This window comes from Geotrypetes seraphini, chromosome 5, assembly GCF_902459505.1.
Source record: "Geotrypetes seraphini chromosome 5, aGeoSer1.1, whole genome shotgun sequence".
NCBI classification, from domain to species: Eukaryota; Metazoa; Chordata; class Amphibia; order Gymnophiona; family Dermophiidae; genus Geotrypetes; species Geotrypetes seraphini.
Window position 1 is genome coordinate 109,650,668 of NC_047088.1, and position 25,170 is coordinate 109,675,837.

Here is a 25,170-nt window from a genome sequence, read left to right on the forward strand (position 1 = left end):
GATTTTCGGTGGAAGAGAGGAAGTGAAGCTTCCTCCTCTTCCTGTTTGGAAGCAGGGGAAGCATTGTGGGGACAAAACCCTAAGTTTCAGTTTTAGCCATAAATGTACCGGCATTTTTGTGCAAAATTTAAACATGGCCAAATATCAATTTCAGGCCATTTTTGGTGCTGAAATTGAAATTCAGTAAGCCTCTTGTCTGTTGTTTCAAAAATCTGTTAAATCAGAGTCCATTGAATCAAGGGTTGACTATATTTTGTAATATGTAAATGTACATGCAAAGAGTACATGCACATACAGTACAGAATTTACAATTTCTTTGGAGCAGGTGTATTTCTTTCTATGTTTAAATTACCAAGGTTGAGGTAGACATGGGGAAAACAACACTCAGATAGGTTGTGGGTTCAAATCCCTCGCTGCTCATTGTGACCCTGGGCAAGTCACTTAATCCCCTCATTGCCCCAGGTACGCTAGATAAAGTTTGAGCCCGCTGGGACAGATAAAGAAAAATGATAAAGTACCTGAATGTAAACCACTTAGGATATAAGTGGTATATAAATAATTTAAATAAATAAATAAAAAATGCATGAGTATGGGATAAATATTATGGGGCTAGGAAGGGGATGAGGACTCATAAACCTCTTTACCAACTCTCTATCCAATTCAACCAGAAACTTCAAGAAACTCCTTATCCTTTCATTCCCTAAAAAATGCAAACACATATTCAGCACACTTATCACCTACCTCAGCGCAAAAACAACGTCCCAACAGCTATCAAAACCGAACCCAGCTATCTCAGATTTCAGAAAAAACTGAAGACTCTTCTCTTCGAGGCAACACACCTCACTGACAATCAGTAGCCTGCTTGACTGAGATTTCAATATCTTCAAGGACTCTCCACCTCTCTCTAGAAGACCTTCCTCCCTCCCACTCCTCTTCCTTTCTCTTCTCCTCTACCCCCACTACCTCTCTGCCTTTACTTGAATTGTACGTCACCTTGAACATATTTAGGCATAGAGCGACTCACAAACTGTAGATTACATTAGATTAGGACTATTTTCATTACCATGTCACTCTCTAATTGGCATATACATGCATATGTGTGTGCACATATGCATATGTATGTCAATCCAGCACAACTGGAGGTTTTTTGTTTGAGTTGTATGTTTTTTGCACCTCAGTTCCTCTATTGTGGAAGATGTTTTGTAATCTAAACATTTCTGCATATAACAAGTATATACTGCACATGTAAGGGTCTGGTTTATAGAAGTGCCCTTTTATGACTGAATTCTATATTTGGCACCTATAAAAACACTGAGCACTATTCTATAAATGGTGCTTAAAGTTAGGCACAGTTTATAGAATAATGCTTATGCCTGGAAATTGTGTCTAACTTTAGGCACGTCTATTTGCACCAAGTAAACCCTGGTGCAATCCTTCATGCCTAAAGTTAGGTACGGAACCCCTTTATTCTAATTACATGCGTAACTCGCAGGAATGCCCCTGATCCACCCATGAGCCTCCCATTTCCATGCCCCTTTTTCTGACTCACGCATATAATTTACATGCAGATCTTTTAATTAAAATTAATTAGCACCAATTATTTTGTGTTAAGATTCCAATTATTTGCTCTAATTGGTTTGTTATTCAATTAAATTGCACCTGCAATTTGGGCGCATGCCTAATTTTTAGTGCTTTTTGTACAATTTGTGGGTTAATGTATAGCAATGCTGGCAATTGAAAATTATTCAAATCAAAGGTGTGCTGGCACTGCAGAAACCATATTAATTTTCTGTGTGACTAGAGCCAGTGTCATATTTTGCCAATGTTCCCCTAATAAAAAAAAAATAAATAAAAATTATGTTCAGTTAATGTCCTGTTCAGTGTGAACATTAAATAAATCATCATCATCATCTAATCTAATTTAATCTAATCTAAACCTTAAGTTTATATACCGCATCATCTCCATGAGAATGGAGCTCGACACGGTTTACAAGAACTTAAAATAGTGGGTAGAGAAGAAGAAAAAGGATATGTCGGAACAAATTGGTTAATTTTATTTCAGTTTGCCATCTATGGAACACAAATGTTTTCTCTCACTAAGGGCTCCTTTTATGAAGCCACGTTAGCGGCTTTAGCACATGCGACTTTTCATCACGCGCTAACCCCTGCGCTGGCCGAAAAACTACCGCCTGCTCAAGAGGAGGCGGTAGTGGCTAGCGTGGCCGGCGGTTTAGCGCAATCTATTATGTGCGATAAACTGCTACCGCAGCTTTGTAAAAGGAGCCCTAAGATGAACCAAATTTAACAGTGAGCACAGTAGAAGACATTATAAAGTAACTTACAAAGAACTTGTAACTGTACTGTACATTAAAAGTTTTTGAAAAACATTGTATAGGATTTTATTTTATTGTTCCAATTATTGGTTCACTTCTGCTTTGGCTGTTTACTAACATGGTTATTTTATGTAATTGAATCAAATTTTTTAAATGTTTATATTTATTTGTATTTTGCTCCACCAAAGACCAGGCAAAAACATCCCTGGCCTTGCCTCTAACCTCCACAAGTGGGCGCTGAGACCTTTTTCCACATGGGACACAGAGCTTTGCAGCTCCTCCCATCCTGGCCTGACATTTACAGGATTACACCTGGGCTATGGTATAGCAGCTCATACTGCTGCTTAGGAGACGATGTAGTTATGCTGGCCGTACAGGAAGAGGAAGAATTCTAGAAAATATTTGTAACTCAAACAAACCATCAGCAGCAACGGAAGAGCCTGAACAGAGGGGTTCAGGAAGGCCCAGAGGTGGATTAAACGAAGTGAAAATCCTAGGATCGAGAAGCTGCCACCTGTCAACAGAAATCCTCCCAAGCAATCAGAGCACTCACAGGAGGTAATGAAATTCTCTGGAGTATTTGGTTTTGCTTTCATTTAGGGTGTATTTTATGATGCTTTGGGAACACTTTTGAAAACAGATAGGAAAGACAGCACTAAGAAAAAGTTGGAAAGGGGTTAAGGAAGGAGAAACAGATGAAAAATAAGTGGAGACTGATAGAAAAAAAGACAGTGACAGTGGCATACTGAAAGAGAAAAACAGAAGTGAATAAAGGGAAAAGAGAGAGGGAGAGAACTAGAAAGAGTAACAGACAAGTCTTTTCTGGGATTTTGATTTTCCACTCCTGTTCTTATGGTTTCCTTTTGTATTTTGCTACAGGTTGAAATTTTTTTTCTGGTTATTTTTCTAGCAGTGTTGATGTTCCTTTCAAAAGGCATTGGGAAATAAAGCTCTAAGAAACTTTCCTGCTGAAACTTCTGGTCTTTCTTCATGACCTGTGGATTCAGCAGAGGTGTAACAAAACAGGGTTGTTTCTCTTCTTACTTATGGGATCATTTTAAAATGAATCTTCAAGGGTAGAAACTCCCCCTCCCCCCCCGGTGATTTAAGTGCTTTTTCTAAAATTGCCCAGCTGATATTCGCACAAAGTTAGTGCACATAGACATCCTGTATGGCTCTGATTCTATAAATCCAAACCTATAGAAGACGGATCTTTATACTCAAAATCCAACCCAATCAATAAATATATTTAAGCTAATAGGGTTAACTTCTAGGCACCATTCAGTGCGCTTGTCAATCAACTGCTAGGTGCCATTTATAGAATTGTGCCTAGCAGTGCCTAAACCAGGGGTGCCCACACTTTTTGGGCTTGCGAGCTACTTTTAAAATGACCAAGTCAAAATGATCTACCAACAATAAAATTTTAAAAAATACAAAGCACACTGTACGCAGAGAAAATGTTAATTATAATTTATATTCCGTGGGTTTTCAAAGAGGTCAGGGCAGATGACTTTATGCAATGTCACCTCAGGAACAACTATACAAAAATAGACAAATATACCCCCTCCCTTTTTACTAAACCGCAATAGCGGTTTTTAGCGCAGGGAGCTGCACTGAATGTCCTACACTGCTCTCGATGCTCATAGGCTCCCTGCGCTAAAAACTTATTGCGGTTTAGTAAAAGAGGGCCATAGTGCAAAATATAGACAGCAGATATAAATTCTCAAAACAAACACATTTTGATCACTAAATTGGAAATAAAATCATTTTTTCTACCTTTGTTGTCTGGTGATTTCATGAGTCTCTGGTTGCACTTTATTCTTCTGACTGTGCATCCAATATTTCTTCCCTTCTTTCAGCCTGCTGTATGCTACCAGACCTCATTCCCTCCGCCAACTTTTTCTTCCTCTCTCCCTACCCCCACCCCTTTCTTCCTCTCTCCCTGCCCCCTTTCTTTCTGTCTGTCTTTCTCCATGCCCCCTTTCTTTCTGTCTTCCTGCCCCCTTTCTTTCTTTCTCTCTCCACACCCCCTTTCTTTCTGTCTTCCTGTACCTCCTTTCTTTCTTTTTCCCTTCTTTCTTTCTGTGTCCCTACTCCCCCTTCTTTCTGTCTCCCTGCCTGCTCCCAAGCCACTGCCACCGCCATCGGGGAACAGACCTCCAAACCACCTCCGCCCCAAGCTCTCCCTGCTTCCCCACACAGAAGCGTCAGGTCAACCAGATTTCCTCTCCCCGACGTCATTTCTGAAGTTGGAGAGGAAGTTCCGGGCCAGCCAGGCATCGACTGGCTGACCTGGAACTTCCTCTCCGACGTCAGAATTGACGTCGGGTGGGGGAAGATGGTCGGCTCGGCGCTTCTGAGTTGGGAAGCAAGTAGAACGTGAAGGCAACGTGATCGACTCGCGTTGCATTCGTGATCAACCTTTTGGGCACCCCTGGTCTAAACGTACTTAGGCACCAGTAGTTGTTAAATACGTGGGCGCTCTGCCATCTAGGCCAGGGTTTTCTTGGCCTAAATGAGTGCACCTAAGGTAGGTGCCTACTAGTGCCTAACCATTCCACGCCCCCCCCAAACTCCATCCTATATCTTCCCCTAATCATACCAGCTCGCTAGCAAGAGCCTTGATGTAGACGCCTACTGGCTAATTAATATTTTTTATTATTCAATTATCAGTGCCAATTAAACTAATTAAAAAAATTAAGTTAGGCATCTAGATCGGCTAGACACGCCAATCTATGCACCTAACTGTAGGCATCTTTTATTGAATCAGGACCTATATGCATAAGTTCATGTGGCCTAAGTGTAGGAGAGTTTCTGGGGCAGGGTTGAGAGGGGGTTAATGCATATATGATAAAGTTCCATCTTGTCGCCTCCTTCTACTTAGTCATCAGGGCAATTTTCCAGTATTTTTACACAATTAAATATGTTGACTTGTGTGGAAATACTTTTTAAAAATCCCTCCCTCCTCCCCAGGTTTAAAAGTTTTCATGCTGTTCTGAAGTACAATTTTATTTTGAAATCCCTGCATGTGCTTTGTTGTGCATACTTTCAACCTACTGCATATAGGGAGCTTCCCATTAAAAAGAGAATAGCTGCAAGCTATATGGGGATGTTATAAGTTAACCCCAAATGATTTCAAGCCAACAACTAGATGCTGGACCTCATTTTGCTCCATTGCATTAAAACTATTATAAACCTACCCTGTAGTTGGAGGGCGGGGGAGGGGAGGTTCCTCTCAGGATCTATTGCTTTCCTTTAAATCAGTGGTCTCAAACCCGCAGCCCGCCAGGTACTATTTTGAGGCCCTCGGTATGTTTATCATAATCACAAAAGTAAAATAAAACAGTTTCTTGATCATATGTCTCTTTAGCTATAAATTACAACATTATTATTAAGACTTAGCTAAAAGGAAAAATTTATAAACTATAAAGAGTTTTTACCTCTTGCAAAATTGTCATTTCTTTAATAAAACATTAACTATTTTTTCTGAGGCCCTCCAAGTACCTACAAATCCAAAATGTGGCCCTGTAAAGGGTTTGAGTTTGAGACCACTGCTTTAAATGTAGCTGCTGTTTACTAGGCCCAGAGGTTGTTGTCTAGTCTGCCTAAGGTAGTGTTCTCATTGTAAATGTTTTCTGCTACTATCTGCCTCTCTGACCAAACTCATGACAGAAAGATGGAAAAGAGCCATATGCTTGAAGGCCAAGACATTTCTCAATAGAATGTATTTTGAAAGGATCACATCCCTGCGGATACCCCCACTGAAAAGTTTGAAGATATGCTGGTGGGAATGGATGCCATGAACATACGCTGATCAACAGCGTTACTGCCCCAACTTTAAAATTAGTAAAGATCATTGGCCTAAGGGCTAAGCTTGTCCTGGAGTTAGACAATGAAGCATTCTTGAAAAGAATAATTAATTGTGTGCTAATGAATGGCAGGCACTGGGGAATAAGTGAAGGATATTAGATAATGCTTTTTTTTCTTCTCATTAGTCAACCATTTTTATCTAACTTTTATTATATCCTATCTTATCTGTTTATATGTTCACCTCTACCTGTCTTTTTTGCTATTAAGATGTTTTCATGTGTATTATTTTTAGAATCTATTATATCTGTGTCATACAGTAGACTCTCAGTTAACCATCACCCATGGGGATTGATAGATGCTGGATAAATGTAGTTGCTGGTTGCTTGAGAGTTACTATTAAAAATAGGCCTAACTATGCTATGTCTCACCACACCATGTTTTGCCATATTATGTTTTACCATGCTTTGTTAATGATGTTTTGACATCTCTGTCAGACAATATTTGCCATACTATCTGCTATCATACTGTCTGAGAGTGTGGCACAGGGGTTAGAGCTACAGCATTAGCACCCTTAGGTTGTGGGTTCAAACCCACACTACTCCTTGTGACCCTGGTAAGTCACTTGGTCTCCCATTATCCCAGGTATATTAAAAAGATTGTGAGCCTGCTAGGACAGACAGGGAAAAATGCATGAGTACCTGAATAAATCCATGTAAACTGTTTTGAGCTCCCCTGGGAGAATGGTATAGAAAATTGAATTAATTAATTAAATTAATGCTGCTGGCAGCCCAAAGCTTACAAGCAGCAGAGAGAGAGGTACAAGAAATGTTGCACCTGGTTGGAGGGAGGGGTACAGGAGAAAGCAACCAAATAGGAAGAAAGGAAGAAAAAAAGGACTAACAGAGAAAGGAGAGGAGAGAGAAATGCCAGATCATGGGGAAGGGAGGGAAAGGAAGCAGAGAAGAGGAGAGATATGGAAGGGAAGAAGATAGAGATGCCAGACCATGGGGTGGGGTGAGAAAGGAAAGAGAGGAGAGACATACCAGAGTATGGGAGGAGAAAGAAAAATGGACAGAAGGGTGAAGCTTGATGGAAGGGGAGAGGGTGGACAGTGAAAGAAGGCAGATGCCATATGTAAGGAAGAGAGTGAAGAGAAAATGAGGAAAGCAGAAACCAGAGACAACAAAGGTAGAAAAAAGAAAATTTTATTTTTCATATTGCTTTAAGATAAAGTAATATTGTAGCTGTGTTGATAAACATTTATGTAAATAGAAAATGGAAATAAAGTGAGCCTTCTACTGGACTAATTTAAATATATTTTTGACTAACTTATGGAAACCTAAACCTCCTTCCACGGGTCAGGGCAAGATTCCATATCTGCAGTATATTGTACTGATCTGAAGAAGGTGGTTTTGGCATCTGAAAGCTAATTGAAAAATTTAATTAGTCCAATAAAATGGTATCATCTTATTTTCCATCTTTTATTTCTATTTGTTAATTTATAAAGTAGTGATTGTTATTTGTCCTTTAAAAAAAAAAAAAAAAAAATTACATTTGCTATCTTTATATTTTGCATAGTATTAGGGGGCATGCATCCTTGATTCTGTGATGTTATATTGTATGCAGAGTCTGACTTCTTAGCAGTTCACAACAGGCAGTCCCTGTTTTACGAACATCTGACTTACATCGGACTCGTACTTATGAACGGGGGTCCTGCGCTACCTTCGGTGTCTCAATGAACCCATCTCCCTCCCTCCCTCATTTCTGTGCCCCAAGTACATACCACCCACCGGCAGGTGTTTACCTTCTAGCTGGCTCCCTCCTCCTTCTACCCACAGTCGTTTCTCTGCACAAAGCCGTGGGCAGTGGCTCCTATGCACATCCTGCGGCTGAATATCACTGTTCCCTCTAAGCTGAGCAGGAGTCCTCCACCCACAGTCTCACCAATAGAGGGTGCTGTTTTACTGTCACATTTTTCAATTGTGAGGGACATGCAAGTTCTGCAGGACTCCAGGGAACATACCTGTCCTTAGCGACTGAAAATATTCCACCCCCTAGTGGTAGCAATGCAGCTGGAGGACACCTGCTCAGCTTAGAGGGAACACTTCCCTCTGATGTGGGAGGAGCTTCCTCTGACATCAGAGGGAAGGCTTCTGGCTCAGCTGCAGGACATGCGTAGGAGCCACTGCCCATGATTTTGTGCAGAGAAACGACTGCAGCTGGAAGGAGGAGGGAGCCGGTCAGAAGGTAAACACCTGCCGGAGGAAGGCATATACTTGGGGCACAGAATGGAGGGAGGGAGAGAGAGGGGTGCTTTGGGACATGGGAGGGAGGGAGCACAAAGAGTGGAAGGAGGGAGGGGCAAGAACTTTGGACACAGAATGGAGGGAGGGAGGGGAGCATGAGCCATAGGATAGAAGAATGGAGGGAGAGAGGGAAAGAGATGCTGAGATGGGGGAGGGAATAGAAAGGGGGAATTGGGTGTCTGAGTGATAGGGAAAGAGAGATAGTGTACATGGGAAGATGAAGAATGAGGAAACTTGTTGAGCATAGGGAGGGAGAGAGAATTATTGGACATTTATTTCTAAAATTTCTTAACCGCCTATAACTAAGCGGTTTACAATGTAAACATTCACAATGATTCAGAGGATAACATACATAACAATACTTTCAATACAATAATTCAGAAGACAACAAACAACAATACTTTCAATCCACTACGTTTAGCTCACTAAAAATTGCAAAATACCTGCAATAAAATTCCATATCATCAATTCTCAATAAATGTAAGACACGGGCCATAATAAGATTCCTCTTTAGGTATCTCCCTTCAGCATAACTTCAAAGGAAAGCCTCTACATATAATTGTGTTGTTTTAAACATTTTCTTAAACTGTGACTGATCTAAACAAGTCCTCAGGTGTCAGGGAGATGGTGGGAGAGGAGTGAGGTAGAGTTGCAAGGGGAAGAGAGAGATGAGAGGGAGTAATGCTGGATGTGGTGGTGGAGAGAGAACAGTGGGATGGAGGGACCTCAAGGAGGTGGAGAAGGTGAGAAGAATACTAGGATCTGAGTTACATACAAATTCAACTTAAGAACAGTTTAAAAAATGGAACCCATTTTTATCCCAAGGACTGCCTGTACTGTATAACTTTTGTCTTCATATTTCTAATTTTAGTTTGAGATTACATATTCCATTCTGGACGAGGGTGTATCTGTGTTCTGTGTAAATTAAAAAGACATAGTTTTCTGTTAGCATTGACTATGCGGATCATTCTGTACTAATCCAGCTTGTTTGATTTTACAATGGGTGTATTGATGTTCTAATGCTCACTGCAATGTTTTAAGATGCTACCTTTTCCTAGTTACACCCTTGTGTGACTCATGGATTATTGCTAAAAATTATTTTTTAATATAAAGGAGGGGGTTTTATAAAATGATTGGTCCCAGGTATCAAATATACGAGGTACGCAACTGATAGTCTTATTGAATTTGAAAAAATATAGAATCGATGATCAGACAAGAAGAATAGATACAAAGAAGTAGCATTTTCGATAGGACATCTAAGCCTGAGTTTGGATGTTTTGGAAAAGACATCCAGAAATCCAGTAGAAAAAATGTCCATTCTCAAAACAGCAAGCCATTTGAGCAAACCGCTCAAATAAATATAACAACTGGTTTGACTCCGAACTATTAAAAATGAAACAATCAATAAGACGACTAGAAAGGATCTGGAACAAAACAGGAGAAATAACAGACAGGAACAATTGGAGATCAAACATAAAGGACTACAAACAACTGATAAAAGAAAAAAGAAAAACATTCTACTCATCCAAAATACATACATCCAACACGAGTTCTAAAGGAATCAACACTCATGAATTGTTCAACCTGGTCAAAAATTTATTCGACACCACACGTCACAGTCAATCCATACACGAAATAAAATTTCCATCAGCAGACGATCTAGCACAACACTTCGACTCAAAAATTGTGAACCTAAGGAACAACTGCCCAACAAACAATACAGATGAACATCAAACAGCCAACATACATGAAAATGAAATACCAGTGGACATGTTTTGGAACTCCTTTCAGGATCTAGAATGGAATAACTTCATAAAACTTTACAACAAATATACCAAATCAAACTGCATTCTAGATCCCTGTCCCCCCAACATTATGAAAGCAGCCCCATTAGACTTTAAACTAACACTGTGGAGTCATATGTCCAATAATCTCAAAAACGGAAAATTCCTAACGAAAAACGGTCACATTATAATCACCCCAATTCCAAAAAATCGTAAACAACACCTAACATCAGCAACCAACTACAGACCGGTAGCATCCATTCCATTTTTCGTAAAAATAATGGAAGGCTTAGTACACACCCAACTGATGGACTACCTTGATCAATTCTCACTACTACATGAAACCCAGTCTGGCTTCAGACCTCTATTTAGTACTGAAACGGTGATTGCAGCGACCCTAGAATACTTACACAACTTATTCAGCAAAGGCCATAACGCCTTAATCATGCAATTCGACATGAGCTCGGCCTTTGACTTGGTGGATCACGAAAAATTACTACAATGTCTAGACGCAATCGGCATCGGAGGTGAGGTACTTGACTGGTTCCGAGGATTCCTTACGACCCGCACCTATCAAGTACGCTTCAACTGCAACTTCTCTAAAATATGGAGAAACCCATCAGGCGTTCCACAGGGATCCCCACTATCCCCACTACTCTTCAACGTCTATATATCTTCACTAGGCATGCAGCTGGCCCAGCAAGGTATAAAAGTGTTCAGTTATGCAGATGACTTCACAATCATTATCCCGTTTAATGCGTCTCCCTCCGAAATCACCCCCATAACAACAGAAGCGCTAAACCTGATGGAACAATGGACCACAGAATTCAAACTGAAGCTCAATTCAGACAAAACTAAATTCTTTATAGCCTCGCCACACGCACATAATACGACAAAATCAGTACGCATTAATAGTCTTAACTACCCCATTCAACCAACGATGAAGGTTCTGGGGGTAATACTAGACCAAGGTCTAACAATGAAAGACCATGTAGACTCCCTAATCAAAAAAGGGTTTTTCACTCTCTGGAAACTTAGGTCCATTAGAGCATACTTCAACGCTTCAGCTTTCAGAATTCTAGTACAATCCCTAATACTAAACCACCTTGATTATTGCAACATTACCCATCTGGCAATCTCCCAGAAGCAAATGCAGAGACTACAACTAATACAAAATGCAGCAGTCAGGCTGATTTTCGGGCTGAAGAAGTCTGATCACATAACCCCTTCCTACCGACTCCTGCACTGGCTGCCAATGGAGGCACGAGCGAAGTTCAAGCTGGGATGTCTCTGCTTCAAGGTATTACACGGTCTAGCCCCTAAATACATAACAGACCTCTTCTCATTCCCAACCAACAGACATGAGAGAAGAACACACCTGAAATTCGTCTCCCCACCGGCTAGAGGATGCAAATATAAGAGATACCATCAACAACTTCTATCTTACCAAGCAGCCTTATGGGGCAAAGACCTAGAAAAATTAATTACACACACAAACAAATACGGAGAATTTAGGAAAGACCTAAAAACTTACCTGTTCTCGAAATACCTAGGGAACGAACCAGGACAATAGCCCCCCTTCGTAATACCATCCCAAAACCGAACTTGTAAACTGTTAACCCCTAATCACTAACTATGAATACTCCATTCAATTTATGGAATTTTTCTAATTCTTTGTAAGCCGCATGGCCCTGCAGCATACGAACTGTTGTTATCACGATTAATGTTGTTATAATCAGATGTACACTGCTATACTCTGTAATTCGCTGTCTGTACAATTTCTCTTTATTGTAAACCGCCTAGAAGTCGCAAGATTGTTGGCGGTATATAAGAATAAAGTTATTATTATTATTTTTTTTTTTTTAATTACCTATGTCAGTGGTTCCCAACCCTGTCCTGGAGGACCACCAGACCAATCGGGTTTTCAGGCTAGCCCTAATGAATATGCATGGAGCAGATTTGCATGCCTATCACTTCCATTATATGCAAATCTCTCTCATGCATATTCATGCCTGAAGAGCGTCTAAGTCCAAAGCCCAACCTAAGCCCATTCACAACATGCCTCTAACATGCCCCCTTAAGATTTGGATGCACAGGAGACAAAACAACCAGAAAGACGTCTAGAAAGTCTGTATTGAGAATGCCCACTTGGACGTTTTGACTAGTATGACGTCCAAGTGCTGGTTTATGCTGTCTTTTCGATGTCTATCTTTTTTGAAAATGAAACCAAAAGCCTTTTTTCATTTTTATTTTTCTGAAGTGTAATTGGAATTTCTAACCTATGGGAATGTGCATCTCTCCTCATATTTTACACAGTACAGAGGAAATGCATTTCTGTTTTCTGTTTTTCCATAGTTCTACCGCATAGAAGGTTTGTCTTCCTGAGGTTCAGGTTTTGTTTGCATATTTGTATTTTTTTATTTGTATTTTTAATTTGTTGAGAAGAATCTGTTTTAGTAGCAGTGCAGCTTATGCTGTTTTCCCCATAGGAAGTGATGGTGTATGGTATTCTAGATCTCGGTGTGATAATTACTACAGTGCTGCCTCTTCATAGACAGGGTGGCTGGTTGAGCATGGCAGACTTGATTTATAGGTTCTAAGTATGTGGTCATTAGCATAAGAGTTTGTTGCCTCTCAGTGCACTGGATTTTTGTGATATCATCCCTGTTTGAGGTGAATTCTCCACACCTTCAAGTTCAACAAAAGTATGACTGTTTCTTTTTTGGTGGTGGCCAATAATTTTGAAAAGTTGACTCCTACAGTGGTGTGCAAAAGTCCTGCAACACTTGACTTGGTTGATGCATTTTAAGCTATGTAACCATTTGTTATGTATTATCTTATTCAATTTTCCATTCTAATATCATATGTTCAGTTACTGTACATGTATATTTGGTAAAGGTGTGCCTTTAAATAAGTTTAAATACATTTTCAGTCCAGAAATATTTTGTTGAACATTGGCAATGATAATGTATTGTGCTCGTATGGCTGTATGATATTAAACTGCAGTAACAGATTCTGTTATATTACTATTAGGTTTACTTTTATTTCTATAGTTAGCCCTGAATAGGTTTGTTTTGTCCTGTCTACTGCTTTCAATATTTAATTGGCTCTGACTGCTCATGCGGACAAGCTGACACATTTCGGGCATAGAATGGCCCAGCTTTACCAGATGCTCGTGGGTGATAATCCTATTCCAAGCGTCAATCAATGACACAATCAGCTCTTGCTTCGTTGTTGGCTCTTTTTTTTATTTTTTCAGTGACAGTTTGTGGCACAGGTTCTCAATTGGATTGAGATCTGGTAACTGAGCAGGCCAATCAATTGTCTTCACTCCCTTCTTTCTCATCCATTCGAGTACAGATATTTCTCGATGACATGGTGCATTATCATCTTGAAAGAAGTAATCACCAGGAAACAAGTTCTCTGCCAACCAACACCAATTGTCGCCATACATCCCCATACCATGACCTTTGTAGGGTGCTTAACTGACAGGTTAAGGTATTCAGGCTTGAATTCTTCTCCTGGATATCAGCATAAATACGTTCTTCACTGACCATCCAAGATACAGAAAGTGATCTCATCACTAAATAACACCTTCTCACATATTTCCTTTGTTCACAAGCCATATTACACAGCCCATGCCATTCTTTGCTTTCTTTGCTGAACGGTCAGTAGTGGGTTTTTCCTAGAACCCTCTCAAACCAAATTCCAGGCACTTATGCCTCACTGTGCTTGTACTAACCATGGCTGAGCACTTGTCCTGCCTCTCTCTCAGCAACTGAGGTAACATCAGCTTCCTATTGCCAAGAGATGTGTGTCTCAACATTTGATTTTGTCTGTAAAGTTTCTTTGTCGACCTGAATGCTGTCTATCCTGTGTTCCTCCGGTCACTTTCTGAAGCACCCTGATCATTGTACTTTGATTGCATCTCAACCTCTGTGGAAACTGCGTGCTGGAATACCCCTCTTCACCAAGAACCACTATTCGGACCCGGTTTCCCTCTGACAAGAACTGAAATTTGGACTTCATTGCTATTGATGTCATTAGGTAAATCAGTTTGAATGAAACAATATGCAGGAATCCCAGAAATGTATACTTCCCGCCATGTAGTGAAGCTTAATGCTGATTGACTGCAAAATTATCACCTCTAAGTTTGCTGCAAATGCTACACTGCTGATTCAGGACCTCCTTGCTCTCGAGGCTCTGACTGCTTGGCTGTATTTGCAAGTCTTTGGGGTCAATGGTGATGTTAACAGAGATTGTCCCTTGGGTGAGAGCTCACCTTTGGCCTCTCCAGCTCTAACTGCTTTTCCACTGGTCTTCACAATCAGACTCGTTCCAGATGGCACTACCCTGGACATTGGAGGCATGCTGCAGCATGCAGTGGTGGCTCAAGCTGGAGTCCCTGGCAAAGGGCGTGTCCCTCCGCATTTCATCCTGGCTAATACTGACAACAGACACCAGTCTCTTTGGCTGAGGAGGGCATTGCAATGGTCGTCCAGTTCAGGGTCAGTGGTCACCTTCCCAGAGGAAATGGTCAATCAACCTACTAAAGCTGCACATAATTCAATTGGTGCTTGGTGCCATGGTGCCTGGCCATGAGCCTAGAAGGCAAGGCTGTCAGCATTTTCTCTAACAATGCTACAGTAGTGACTTACATCAACAAAGGGGTACCAAAAGTACCTCGCTAATGCAAGAGGCCAGGCTGTTGTTCCATTGGGTTGAAGCCCATCTGCTAGCACTGTCAGCAGCGCACATTGCGGAAGTGGATAACATACAAGCCGACTACCTCAGCAGAAAGACGTTGGATCCAGGTGAGGAATCTGTCCTGGAAGGCATTCTCCATGATTGTATGATGCTGGGGGGTTTCGAAGTTCGATCTGATGGTGTCAGCAACCAACAAAAAGGCTCTTTACTTCTTCAGCCAAAGATCCAACCCAGGAACACTTTGATCTTATGGCTTGGCTCTTGAGCGCACAAGATTAGCATGCAAGGGGTATTCAGATGTAGTCATTGCTACTTTTTAAGGGACAAAAAGCCGGCAACAGTGGTGGCATATACCAAGGCTTGAAAGCCTTTTCAGAATTGGTATGCTGGAGAGGGATTTGAGCCATTTCAGGCTTCTCTTAGTGTTTCTTCAGGATGGGCTAGCAAAATGACTAGGGGTTGGTTCTCTAAAGGTTCATGTGACAGATCTTTTGTGTTTCAGACATTGTCTGGAGGATATTTCTCTGGCTTCTCATCCCAACGTAATAGGATTTTTGAAGCAGCTACAAGGCTGAAGCCACCAGTACGGCAACCCTTTCGGACATGGAATCTTAACCTTGTTTTTCATTCCCTTTGCAAGTCTACTTAACCTTTAGAGGAAGTGACGCTCATGGATCTCACTATTAAGATTGCATGGAGGCTATTTCCTCAGCAAGAAGATGTTGGAGCTTCAAGCCCTGTTGTGCAGGGAACCCTTTATTTGATTCATCAAGGCAGGTGTTTCACTGCACATGGTGCCTTCTTTTCTTCTGAAGGATGTTTCTGCTTTCCATGTGAATCAGGAGGTTCGAATATCCACTTTTCATTCAAGGAAAAGGGACAAGGGGGTTAGCAGAGTTCTCATCCAGTACCTGGAAGTGAAAAATCCCTTTCATTTTTCAGATCATCTCTTTGTGTTGACTAATTTAGGGAAGCCAGCCTCTATGGCTTCTGTTGCAAGATGGATTCATGAGGCTGATTTCTCAGCATATGTTGGGTACAGTAAGAAGAAACCATTATCTTTGCAAGCACACTCCTCTAGAGGGGGTGGCTTCTTCATGGGCGGAGCCTCGAGCATAGAAACATGATGACAGAAAAAGATAAAATTTCCCATCTAGTCTGCCCATCCACAGCATCCACTATCTCCTACTCTCCCTAAGAGACCCACATGCCTATCCCATGCTTTCTTGAATTCAGACACAGTCTTTGTCTTCATCTCTACCAGTAGACTATTCCATGCATCTACCGCCCTTTCTGTAAAAAAGTATTTTCTTAGATTACTCCTGAGCCTATCACCTCTTAATTTCATCCTATTCCCCCTCATTCTGGAGCATCCTTTCAAATGAAAGACTCATCTCATGTGCATTCCGACGTTAGGACAGCATCCGCGAACGTGCGGATGTAACGCGGTGACAATATGCACACACGCACCACATCACCACATCATATCCGTGCATGCGCAGATGCCATCCCGATGCATGAATAGGTTAAGGGGGCAGGCCTTGGGATGTGGCAATGGGTCCAGATTTTCCTAGGAGAAGCGCTCATGAGGAGGAGAGGTGCTGTCACCGTCTGACTGCCTACAGAACGTGTTTCTGGCCTAGAAGCTAATTTGAGATTACTGCGGGATTTAAATGCTGTAGGACAGAATAAAATAGATTGAAGCGAGATAAAGAGAATGTAAGAAAAAATGGAAAAAGAGAAGTTAATGGCAAGGAGGTACTCTCTGAGGGACATACAGGAATAGAAACGCACAGAATCATCAGAGTAAACAAACAGTGACACAGGTACCATAAGCTGATAGAAACATCAGGAAACTGAGACATTAAGGTTCAGAAATGGCTAGAAATAGATTTCATGCTAAATTCCAGGGTTGTCCCACATTTTACTGCATGCAATCCCCTTATGCAAAAGCTTTTGCAAATTTTTCAGTTCAGGTCAGAAGTGCATTTTCTAATGTAGTCTGTAAACCTTACGTTTTATTTAATTTTAAAATTAATGAGCTGTGAATGCAAAATCATGCTGAACAACTCATTGAATATACTAAATATCTGTGCTTAAAAAATATTTTCCAGGCTTGATTTTCAAAGAAAGATAACTACACTCGAATGAGGTGTGCATTCACACACACACAGGTATACAGAGAGAGAGAGAAAATGAACCCATGTGATCCTCCTCTGCCTTTCCTCCTCTGGGGAGTGGAAGGAATGAAAACAGAAAAAGCTCTGTGCAGCTTCCCTTTCTGGTTTAGCAGCTTCCACCAAACTGCAACTATAGATAAAAATCCCAGACTTCAAGAGTAGGGCCTGGCAAGAAGAAAGGTGTTTCTGAGCCAAAAGAGGAAGGAAATTTAAATGAGGAACATTGTAGATCCCTGTTGAGCGGCAATTCAGAAAATACTATAAAGGAAGAATCACATTTTACTTACACAGATTACTGGATATTCATGCACTTTGATGGTATTTAGTCTTTGGCAGCTGCATGAAGGAAGATTTTACAGGTAGTAAAGATCCAAAATGTTTATTTGTGGAATTGTCAGCAAGGTGCAAAAGGAACTTCAATCACTTGAAGTTTCTGATAGGAAACCTGGACAAGAACACAGGTAAATGATACTCTATCTGCTAAGTACCTCTCCAGTCGGGGGGAAACATTTAAGGGCAAATTCTATAAGAAGCACCCAAAAGTTAGGCGCCTAATTAGGCACTGTTCAGCGCGATTGAAGTAAAATTGGGTGCTGTTTAATGAATCACGCTGAGCGGAACCTATTTTGGAGGCGCCCAAGAAATAGGCCAGCTCTAGGCACAACTAAAAGTTAGGCGTCTAGCTGAGCGCTTCAGTACGCTTAAGAGCAGTGATTCTGCATTAAGGCGTCTAACATGTAGCCACACCCTTGCCCAACATGCATAGCACCTATTTTTTTGAAGGCCGCCTAGATTTTTAGAGGTGCCTTGTTACAGAATCGCGTTTCTTGATAGGCGCCTATGTTTCAATCAGTGCTGATTAAAAAGCTTAATTGAGCTTGTTGTTCAATTTAGTGTAGCTCCAAATGTAGGTTTATTCGTTATGAATTGAGGATGATCTCATTTTAGAAAGCAATTCTATATGGTATGCCCAAAGTTAGGCACTTTGATTATATAAAGTTAGGCACAGATGATTATATAAATGGCGCCTAAATTGGCCAGTACCTAAAAGAAAGGTGCTGGCCACGAATCAATCATGCTTAGGCACCATTTACAGAATTGCGTCTAGCGGCGCCTATGTAAAAATGTAGGTGTCTGAAATGTAGGCGAGGGTTTTAAAGGCCTACATTTTGGGTGCCTAAGGGGCTCATAATCGAAAGAGAAAAACGTCCAAAAAACCGGCCTAAGTCGGCACTTGGACGAACATTTCTCAAAAACGTCCAAGCACCGATAATAAAACCGGGTTTTGGACGTATTTAAAAGCGACCTAGGCCTTCATAGTGCCGCTCATCATCCAAAGCTAAACGGGGCGTTTCGGGAGGCGTGTCGAGGGCGGGAGTTGGGCAGGACATGGGCCAGCTTAGACTTAGTCGTACAGCATGTATAACCGAAAGTTTAACAACAGAGCCTAGACGGAACTTGGACGTTGTGACTTAGACCATATAAAACATGGTCTAAGTCACAAAAACCACCTAAACTCACCAGATAAGCACTGCAAACACATAACACAGACTCCCACACACTACTCCAGTGATCACCCCCATAAAAATTTTATTCACAACTTTAAATTTCAGCCTCCAGACCATCATCACCTGGCCACCTGGCATAGGAAAGCCTAGTCGTCCAGCCCAGAGGCAGCTTAAATCATCTTGGGGGTGGGTTAGGGACCCATAGAGAGGAGGACCAATGCCCATAAGCCCCTGTAATCATTGCACTGATACTTAAACATGTGCACACCCCTATACACCCCCAAAACCCTTTTTTACTGACATATAAGTGGCTCCTGCAGCCATAAGGGCTATTGGGGTGATAGATAAGTGGGTCTAGGGGATTCTGTCACCTATAAGGGAGCTGTAATGAGGAGAAGCCACGGCACCCTTTTTGTGAAGTTCACAGCAGTGCCCTGTAAGGTACCCCACTATTTAGGTTGCATGTCTGGATGTGCAGTCCATCACTCCTCCCACGTCGAACAGGGCTTGTTGTAGGCGTTTTGGACTTGGATGGAAAGTTGGACGGAAATGTGGTATAAAGATGGATGATTTAGCGGCTTGCACAATCAGATCGGCAAGAAGTATAATTAGACGATTTTCGAAAGTAAAAAAAAGTTGGACGTATCTTTCGAAAATGTGTCTTTTTATCTTTGGACAACTTGCGAGATGGACGTAAACGGACTTAGACATCCCTTTCGATTATGCCCCTCTAAGCTTTTAGAGAATTACACAGCGGTGCTCCTCCCATAGAAATGCCCACTTAGACATTATGTGCTGTTATACGCATTGTAAGGCGCCTAACGCTCAATTAAATTTTTTTTAACCAATTATGTAAGTTGTTAAGGATATTTTGCCAATTAAGTTAGGCACCCTTTATAGAATTATCCCACAAGGGCCTGATTTTATATTTGGCGCCAACTAGTATAGCACTAAGCATAACTCAGGCGCCCATTATAGAATCACGCTTCACGCTACCTAAGTGTACTTAGGTTGTGCTAAGTGTTTTAACATTTAGGCACACCATATTTATGCCAGGGTTTTCATGGCCTAAATGCCTTCTCCTAAGTTAGGCGCCCTGTGGATTCTCAAAAACTGGTGCCTGATTCAAAAATATGCCCATGATCCGTCCCTAACCATGCCCAGTTATGCTTAATCTTGAGATTTCTGATGAATGGAAGATAGGCTCTAGGGTCCCTTGGGCTTCCTTACTTTTGCCCATTTTATTTAATATTTTTCTTAGTTAATTTGGTAAAGATTTTAGGGAATGGTATTTCCGCCCATGCAGTTGATATACTTCTGCTTATTCCCTTTCAAAATACATTACAACAAATGTATGCCTTGTTAAATAAAGGTTATTTGTAAGTTGCTAGTTGAACGAATAATTGCCATTTTATGTTACATGAGGATAACACTAAGGGCTCCTTTTACTAAGCTGCGCTAGTGGTTTTAGCGCACACTGCATTGCCATGTGCGCTAGACGCTAATGCCACCATTGAGCTGGTGTTAGTTTTTACGTGTAGCGCGGGGGGGGGGGGGGGCAGCGCGCGCTAAAAATGCTAGCACACCTTAGTAAAAGGAGCCCTAAGGGCTGATATTTAACCACAATGGTCAGCTTTTAAGCAAAATGCCAGCCACTGCAGTTAAAATGAAACCAGATATTCAGTGCCAATTTCCAGCTACTGGCCAGCGTTGAATATTGGGTTTCAGCACCTCCTTTAGTTGTGTCTTGTGTGAAATCTCTCTTGACATTTGTGTTTAGTGTGAAGCAAATGTGACAAGACAGAAGTTTTACCCATCCCTCTGCGTGCTATATAATGAAAAGTGGTCCTCAAGCTGAAGGAACAAGGAGAAATCAGCCCCAGAGGAGCTGTACCATTGGAGTGGTTCTATGTGCTAGATTATTCTGATAGAGAAGAATCTGTGTGGAAGGGACTTTGTGTTTGATTCAGAAGGGAAGAGATTTGTTGCAGAATCTGGGAAACCTTTTACCCCAAAAGACTGATTATTATTCAAAGGGGTCACAGACACACATAAGGGAAGAGTGTGGAGCATTATAGTGTTTAATCAGTGCTGTACAACCTAGAAAACACCTAGGAATTGATATGGGCTTAGAAGTCTACACTGAGCTATACCGTGTTTGAAAGCCTGATTGTTATTCAGGAGTTTGGCAGTTCAAAACCTTCCAAGGATCCAATGATTTGTGGTTCCACAGATCTACAATCTCTAGACTCTGGTGGCTCAAAACATTATTATGGATCCAATGGCACTCGGTTCATGGGGATTATACCATATTAATTTACATTTCAGTTTACCCTTTCAATCTCCTAATAAATTGTAATAATCTTATCTCTGTACTGATGTGTTCTCTATAAATGCTTCTTTTTAAATGGTTCTTTTTTTTTTTTAATGCTTCGTTTTAACTTGTTGGATTGTTCTCCACCTAGAACTTGAAGGTTAAGTGAATTATAAATGCCAAAATTGTTTTTAAATATGTTGTTTCATTTATTTTAATTAATTTTCTCTTTGTATGATTGTTCTTGATTGTTTCTTTCCTTTTATTTGATGGAATTCCTTTCAGATTTCCTTATTATATTATGTAAACCTCCTTGACCTGCTTTAGCAGAATAAGGCGGTATAGTTAGCACAAATAAACATAAGCATAATTCCACTGATGGATGACCTCCCAACCAGGATATTTCCCTTACATAAACATTTGATGGGACAATGTGGACTTGATCAGATTCAGGAGGTTCTTTTTAGGTTATATAGTTAATAGTTACATGAAGGGTTTGGTAAGGATGAAGAAATTGATTTTTGTTTTTAAAACTGTATTTGATTTGAGTAAGGCTTTATTCTTACTGTGATTCTTTCTGAACTGAAAAATGCAGAATAGAAATGTGAAATTAAATTAAATGTAATATTCCTTTTCATTGTTTTCTTCTCGTAGAACCATGAGATACAGGATGAACATCTAGGTGGATCTACATCCATCTGACATAGACTACACCAAAAGAAGCTGTTTGGTGAGCTCTAGACATTCTAGGAAATCTTCAAAGAAGTAAGAGTACTCCACTCAAGACGGAAAAATGTTGGTTTAGTAATCTGATGCAATGACATCCATGACAACGGATTGTCTCTCCAACGACGACCTAAATGTATTCACAAGGACACGAAGGGAAAACTTCAGGAAAACAGGCATGATCTCCCCCAGCATGGAGGAACATTTTTATCCTTTTATCCTGGAGAGACAGGACTCCTACACAGCAGACGTGGTGGGTACAGTGAAAGATGAGGAGGAAGAGGATCTCGGCCTGCTCTTGCAGAAGAAAGAAAAAGATCTACTGTTGGCAGCTGAACTGGGCAAAGCATTGTTGGAACGAAATGAAGAACTGGGGCGCAAGAATGAAAGTCTTACACTGGAGTTCACAGACAAGATGGAAGTAAGATTAATTAAGTATAAAACACCATGCATGGTAACAGAGTTTTAGGCTGAAACAAGATTGGAGGTCCATTGAGTCTCTCTTTCTGATAACGCAACAGCTCTTTGCTACCTTTATCTGCACACAGACCTCCTTGTGGAGGAATGGATAGTTTAGATGTTTGGCAGAAGTATATAGGCCCCTTTATGTTTAGAGATTTGCAGTGAAAGTTTAGAGCCTTGTACTACTAGGACTAGTTGGTTCAAGGATCTAGTAGAAAAATAAAGTACTTTTCATCTCTTGGAATGGGTGGCTCAAAGGGCTCGCATCTTTAGTAAAAAGTGATTCAGAGAACTAGTATTAAGGCACAGAGGCTTTCAGGGGATTAAAATCTTCAATCTTCATGATTGTGAACCTCACTCAGTGTACAGTGGTGCCTCACACAACGAACTTAATTCGTTCCAGGAGCAAGTTTGTTATGCGAAAAGTTTGTTATGTGAAACACGTTAAGCGCAGTGACTAACGACTGCCTGCAGTGCCTGCGCGGAAGGATGCAATACATCGGCAGCGATTGTGGAAGCTCGGGCAACTTCGTTGTGTGAAACGAAGTTCGTTGTATGAATCATGAAATGAAGTTCGTTGTGTGCAGCGTTCGCTGTGCGAGGCGTTCTTTATGCGAGGCACCACTGTATTTGTAAAATACTATGCAAATCATGATTGCCAGACCTGAATATCACTCTTTCTACCTAGACAACCTATGTAAAATCAGATTTCACCTGTCACTCATTTCTATGAATGGGTAAATCAGGCCCAGGGCAGGGTCCTATGTCTATTTCTTACTTATAGACTACCTTAATTCCCCAGAAATGGGAGTTCAAAGTGATTTACATCATAGAAACAATCAGGTTAGTATTCAGAAGGTCATATCCATACATCAACTGTTGATGTACAGATTAAATCACTTATCCATAGGTTTTCAGTGGCACTAAATAGATGGTTTCACAGAACTTCTCCTCTGACAACTTCAGCACTATCTATATACTGTTGCAGTTGAACAAGGGCATTTCCTTTATCTATATAAATAGTAGCAATATTCAACAGAGCTTTACAAATAACAAATAGCATAGCTATACATATGCCCTGGATTCTGTATATTACTCCTGGTGGAATTCTGCATAACTCAGAATTTCCACAGAATTGCACAGTGGGGCAAAATTCCCCTTTCCCCTGCAGAATCTTGATGATGTCAGCCTCATCAGGTCACACTATTGGCAATGATTCCCCACACACTGCCTGCCGCTAACCTGGAAGTCTTTCCTCAGAAGGGGAGACTTCCAGGTTAGCGGCAGTCAGCATGTGGGAATCACTGTTGATACCGTGACCCAACAAAGCAAGCCTTTCAGCTGATGCAACATGTAAGATTAGGTCCATAGTGATACTTGAAACAAAGAATGGAATATTAATAAGCTAGCAAGAAAGAGGCTTAGAGAGAAAAAATAGAGACCAAGTTGTTTATAGTCACTTGAATGTGAAATCATTTTCATGAAGAACTTGTTTTTGGTTCGCTGAAAAACTCTCTTACAGTATTGGCTGCCCGTGATGTAGAAGACAAAAATGAAAACAGTTCTTATTTTTGTTTGGCACAGTACTGAGATGTATATGCTGACTACATGACTTTGGACATTCTGTAACATCCTTAAACATAGAAGCCAGCTCTGTGTGTGCTTGGACACCTCCAATATTGAGCAGATTATTTGATTGTGCCCAGGGAGGGGTAATTTCCATGGGCTTAGCACCATCAATTAATATAAAAAGTTGTCTCCTATATGTTAAAGTACTGTATGTCTTTAGCTTTCTGTGTAATAAAATACAGTATACTCATTTTTATAGTTTCAGCATTCATGATGTGAAGAGTACCGAGGAGGGGAAGAAGGAAAGATGCAGACATGGGGAGGGAAGGAGTGAGAGGAAGAAAAGATGCTAGCACAAGGGAAGGGGTGAAAGGAAGGAAAGATGCTGGCAAAGTGGGGGGGGGATATATGCATGGTGAGGGGAGAGGATGAAATGATAAACATGGAGGGGAGGAAGGGAAAGATGATGTACGGGGTAGATAGAGAGGTTTGACTCATAGCACAAGGCAGGGGGGAGGGGGAGAGAGATGGTAGACAATCACAAAGAAACAAAAATATTGGCTATGACAGTGGAAGAAAGGATGAAAGGGAGAGAATGCGGTATGGTGAGAGATGCAAGGGAGGGAGAAAGAGAAGTGTTGGACATGGGGATGAATGACAGGGAGGGAGAGATACACAGGAGGTAGAGAAGGAGGGAGATGTTGGATCCAGGAGTAGAATGGAATGATGGGGAGATATCTGGCAATGAGAAGAGAGTGGGGGAAATGCTGGACCATGGGAGCGAATGCAGGAGGGAAGAAAGAGGGAGATATCAAACTATGAGGGTGGGGAGGGAAGGAAGAGGGAGCAGATGCTGGGCTATAAGGGTGGAGGAAGGGAAACTGAAAATGGCAGATCCCTGAGGCAAAGGAAAGGGTGGCAAGAAAACATATCAGGAGAGATATTACAGAGGGTAGAAATATGGTAATGAGGGTTCGTTGAAGATGAAAGGGAATGGAGGGCTGAGGAAGGAATGGGAGAAAAGATGGAAATTTGATAGGTAGTTGAAAAGTGAAAAAGAGGAGAAGAATGGTAAGAAAGAGGCAGAAAAGAACTAAAAAGTAATGATCAATATATCAGAGCAGGTGTAGTGAGGGACTAGACAGGAGAGAGGAGAAAAGGCAAATGAATAGTAGCTGCTTGAAAGAAAATTATCAGACAACAGGAAAGCAGAAAAGAGAAACTGGAACTAATATGATGAAAAAATAAATATCCAGACAACAAAGGCAGAAGAAAAACATTTTATTTTAAATGTTTTATATGGAATATGGATAATAATTAGCAAAAATATTGTTTAAATTGTGACAAATAAACTTGCAGAATTTGCTAATTTTGTGCACAGAATTTTGAATTTTTTTGCACAGAATTCCACCAGGAGTAATATATGGTACACAAAATTGTGTGTGCAAATTTGGGGGTTTGCCCAATTTGC

General features: G+C 40.9%; 1 protein-coding gene across 1 annotated transcript in view; it reads left to right on the forward strand.

The window, feature by feature from the left end:
* The first annotated feature begins 2,650 nt into the window (after positions 1–2,650).
* BICDL2 (BICD family like cargo adaptor 2) overlaps positions 2,651–25,170 on the forward strand; it is a 166,911-nt gene continuing 144,391 nt past the window's right edge. Inside the window, exons 1-2 of the mRNA XM_033947146.1 lie at positions 2,651–2,891; positions 21,597–22,089. Of these exons, the coding sequence (XP_033803037.1) occupies positions 21,760–22,089 (330 nt within the window). The 5' untranslated portion in view covers positions 2,651–2,891; positions 21,597–21,759. The remainder of the gene's footprint in view (positions 2,892–21,596; positions 22,090–25,170) is intronic.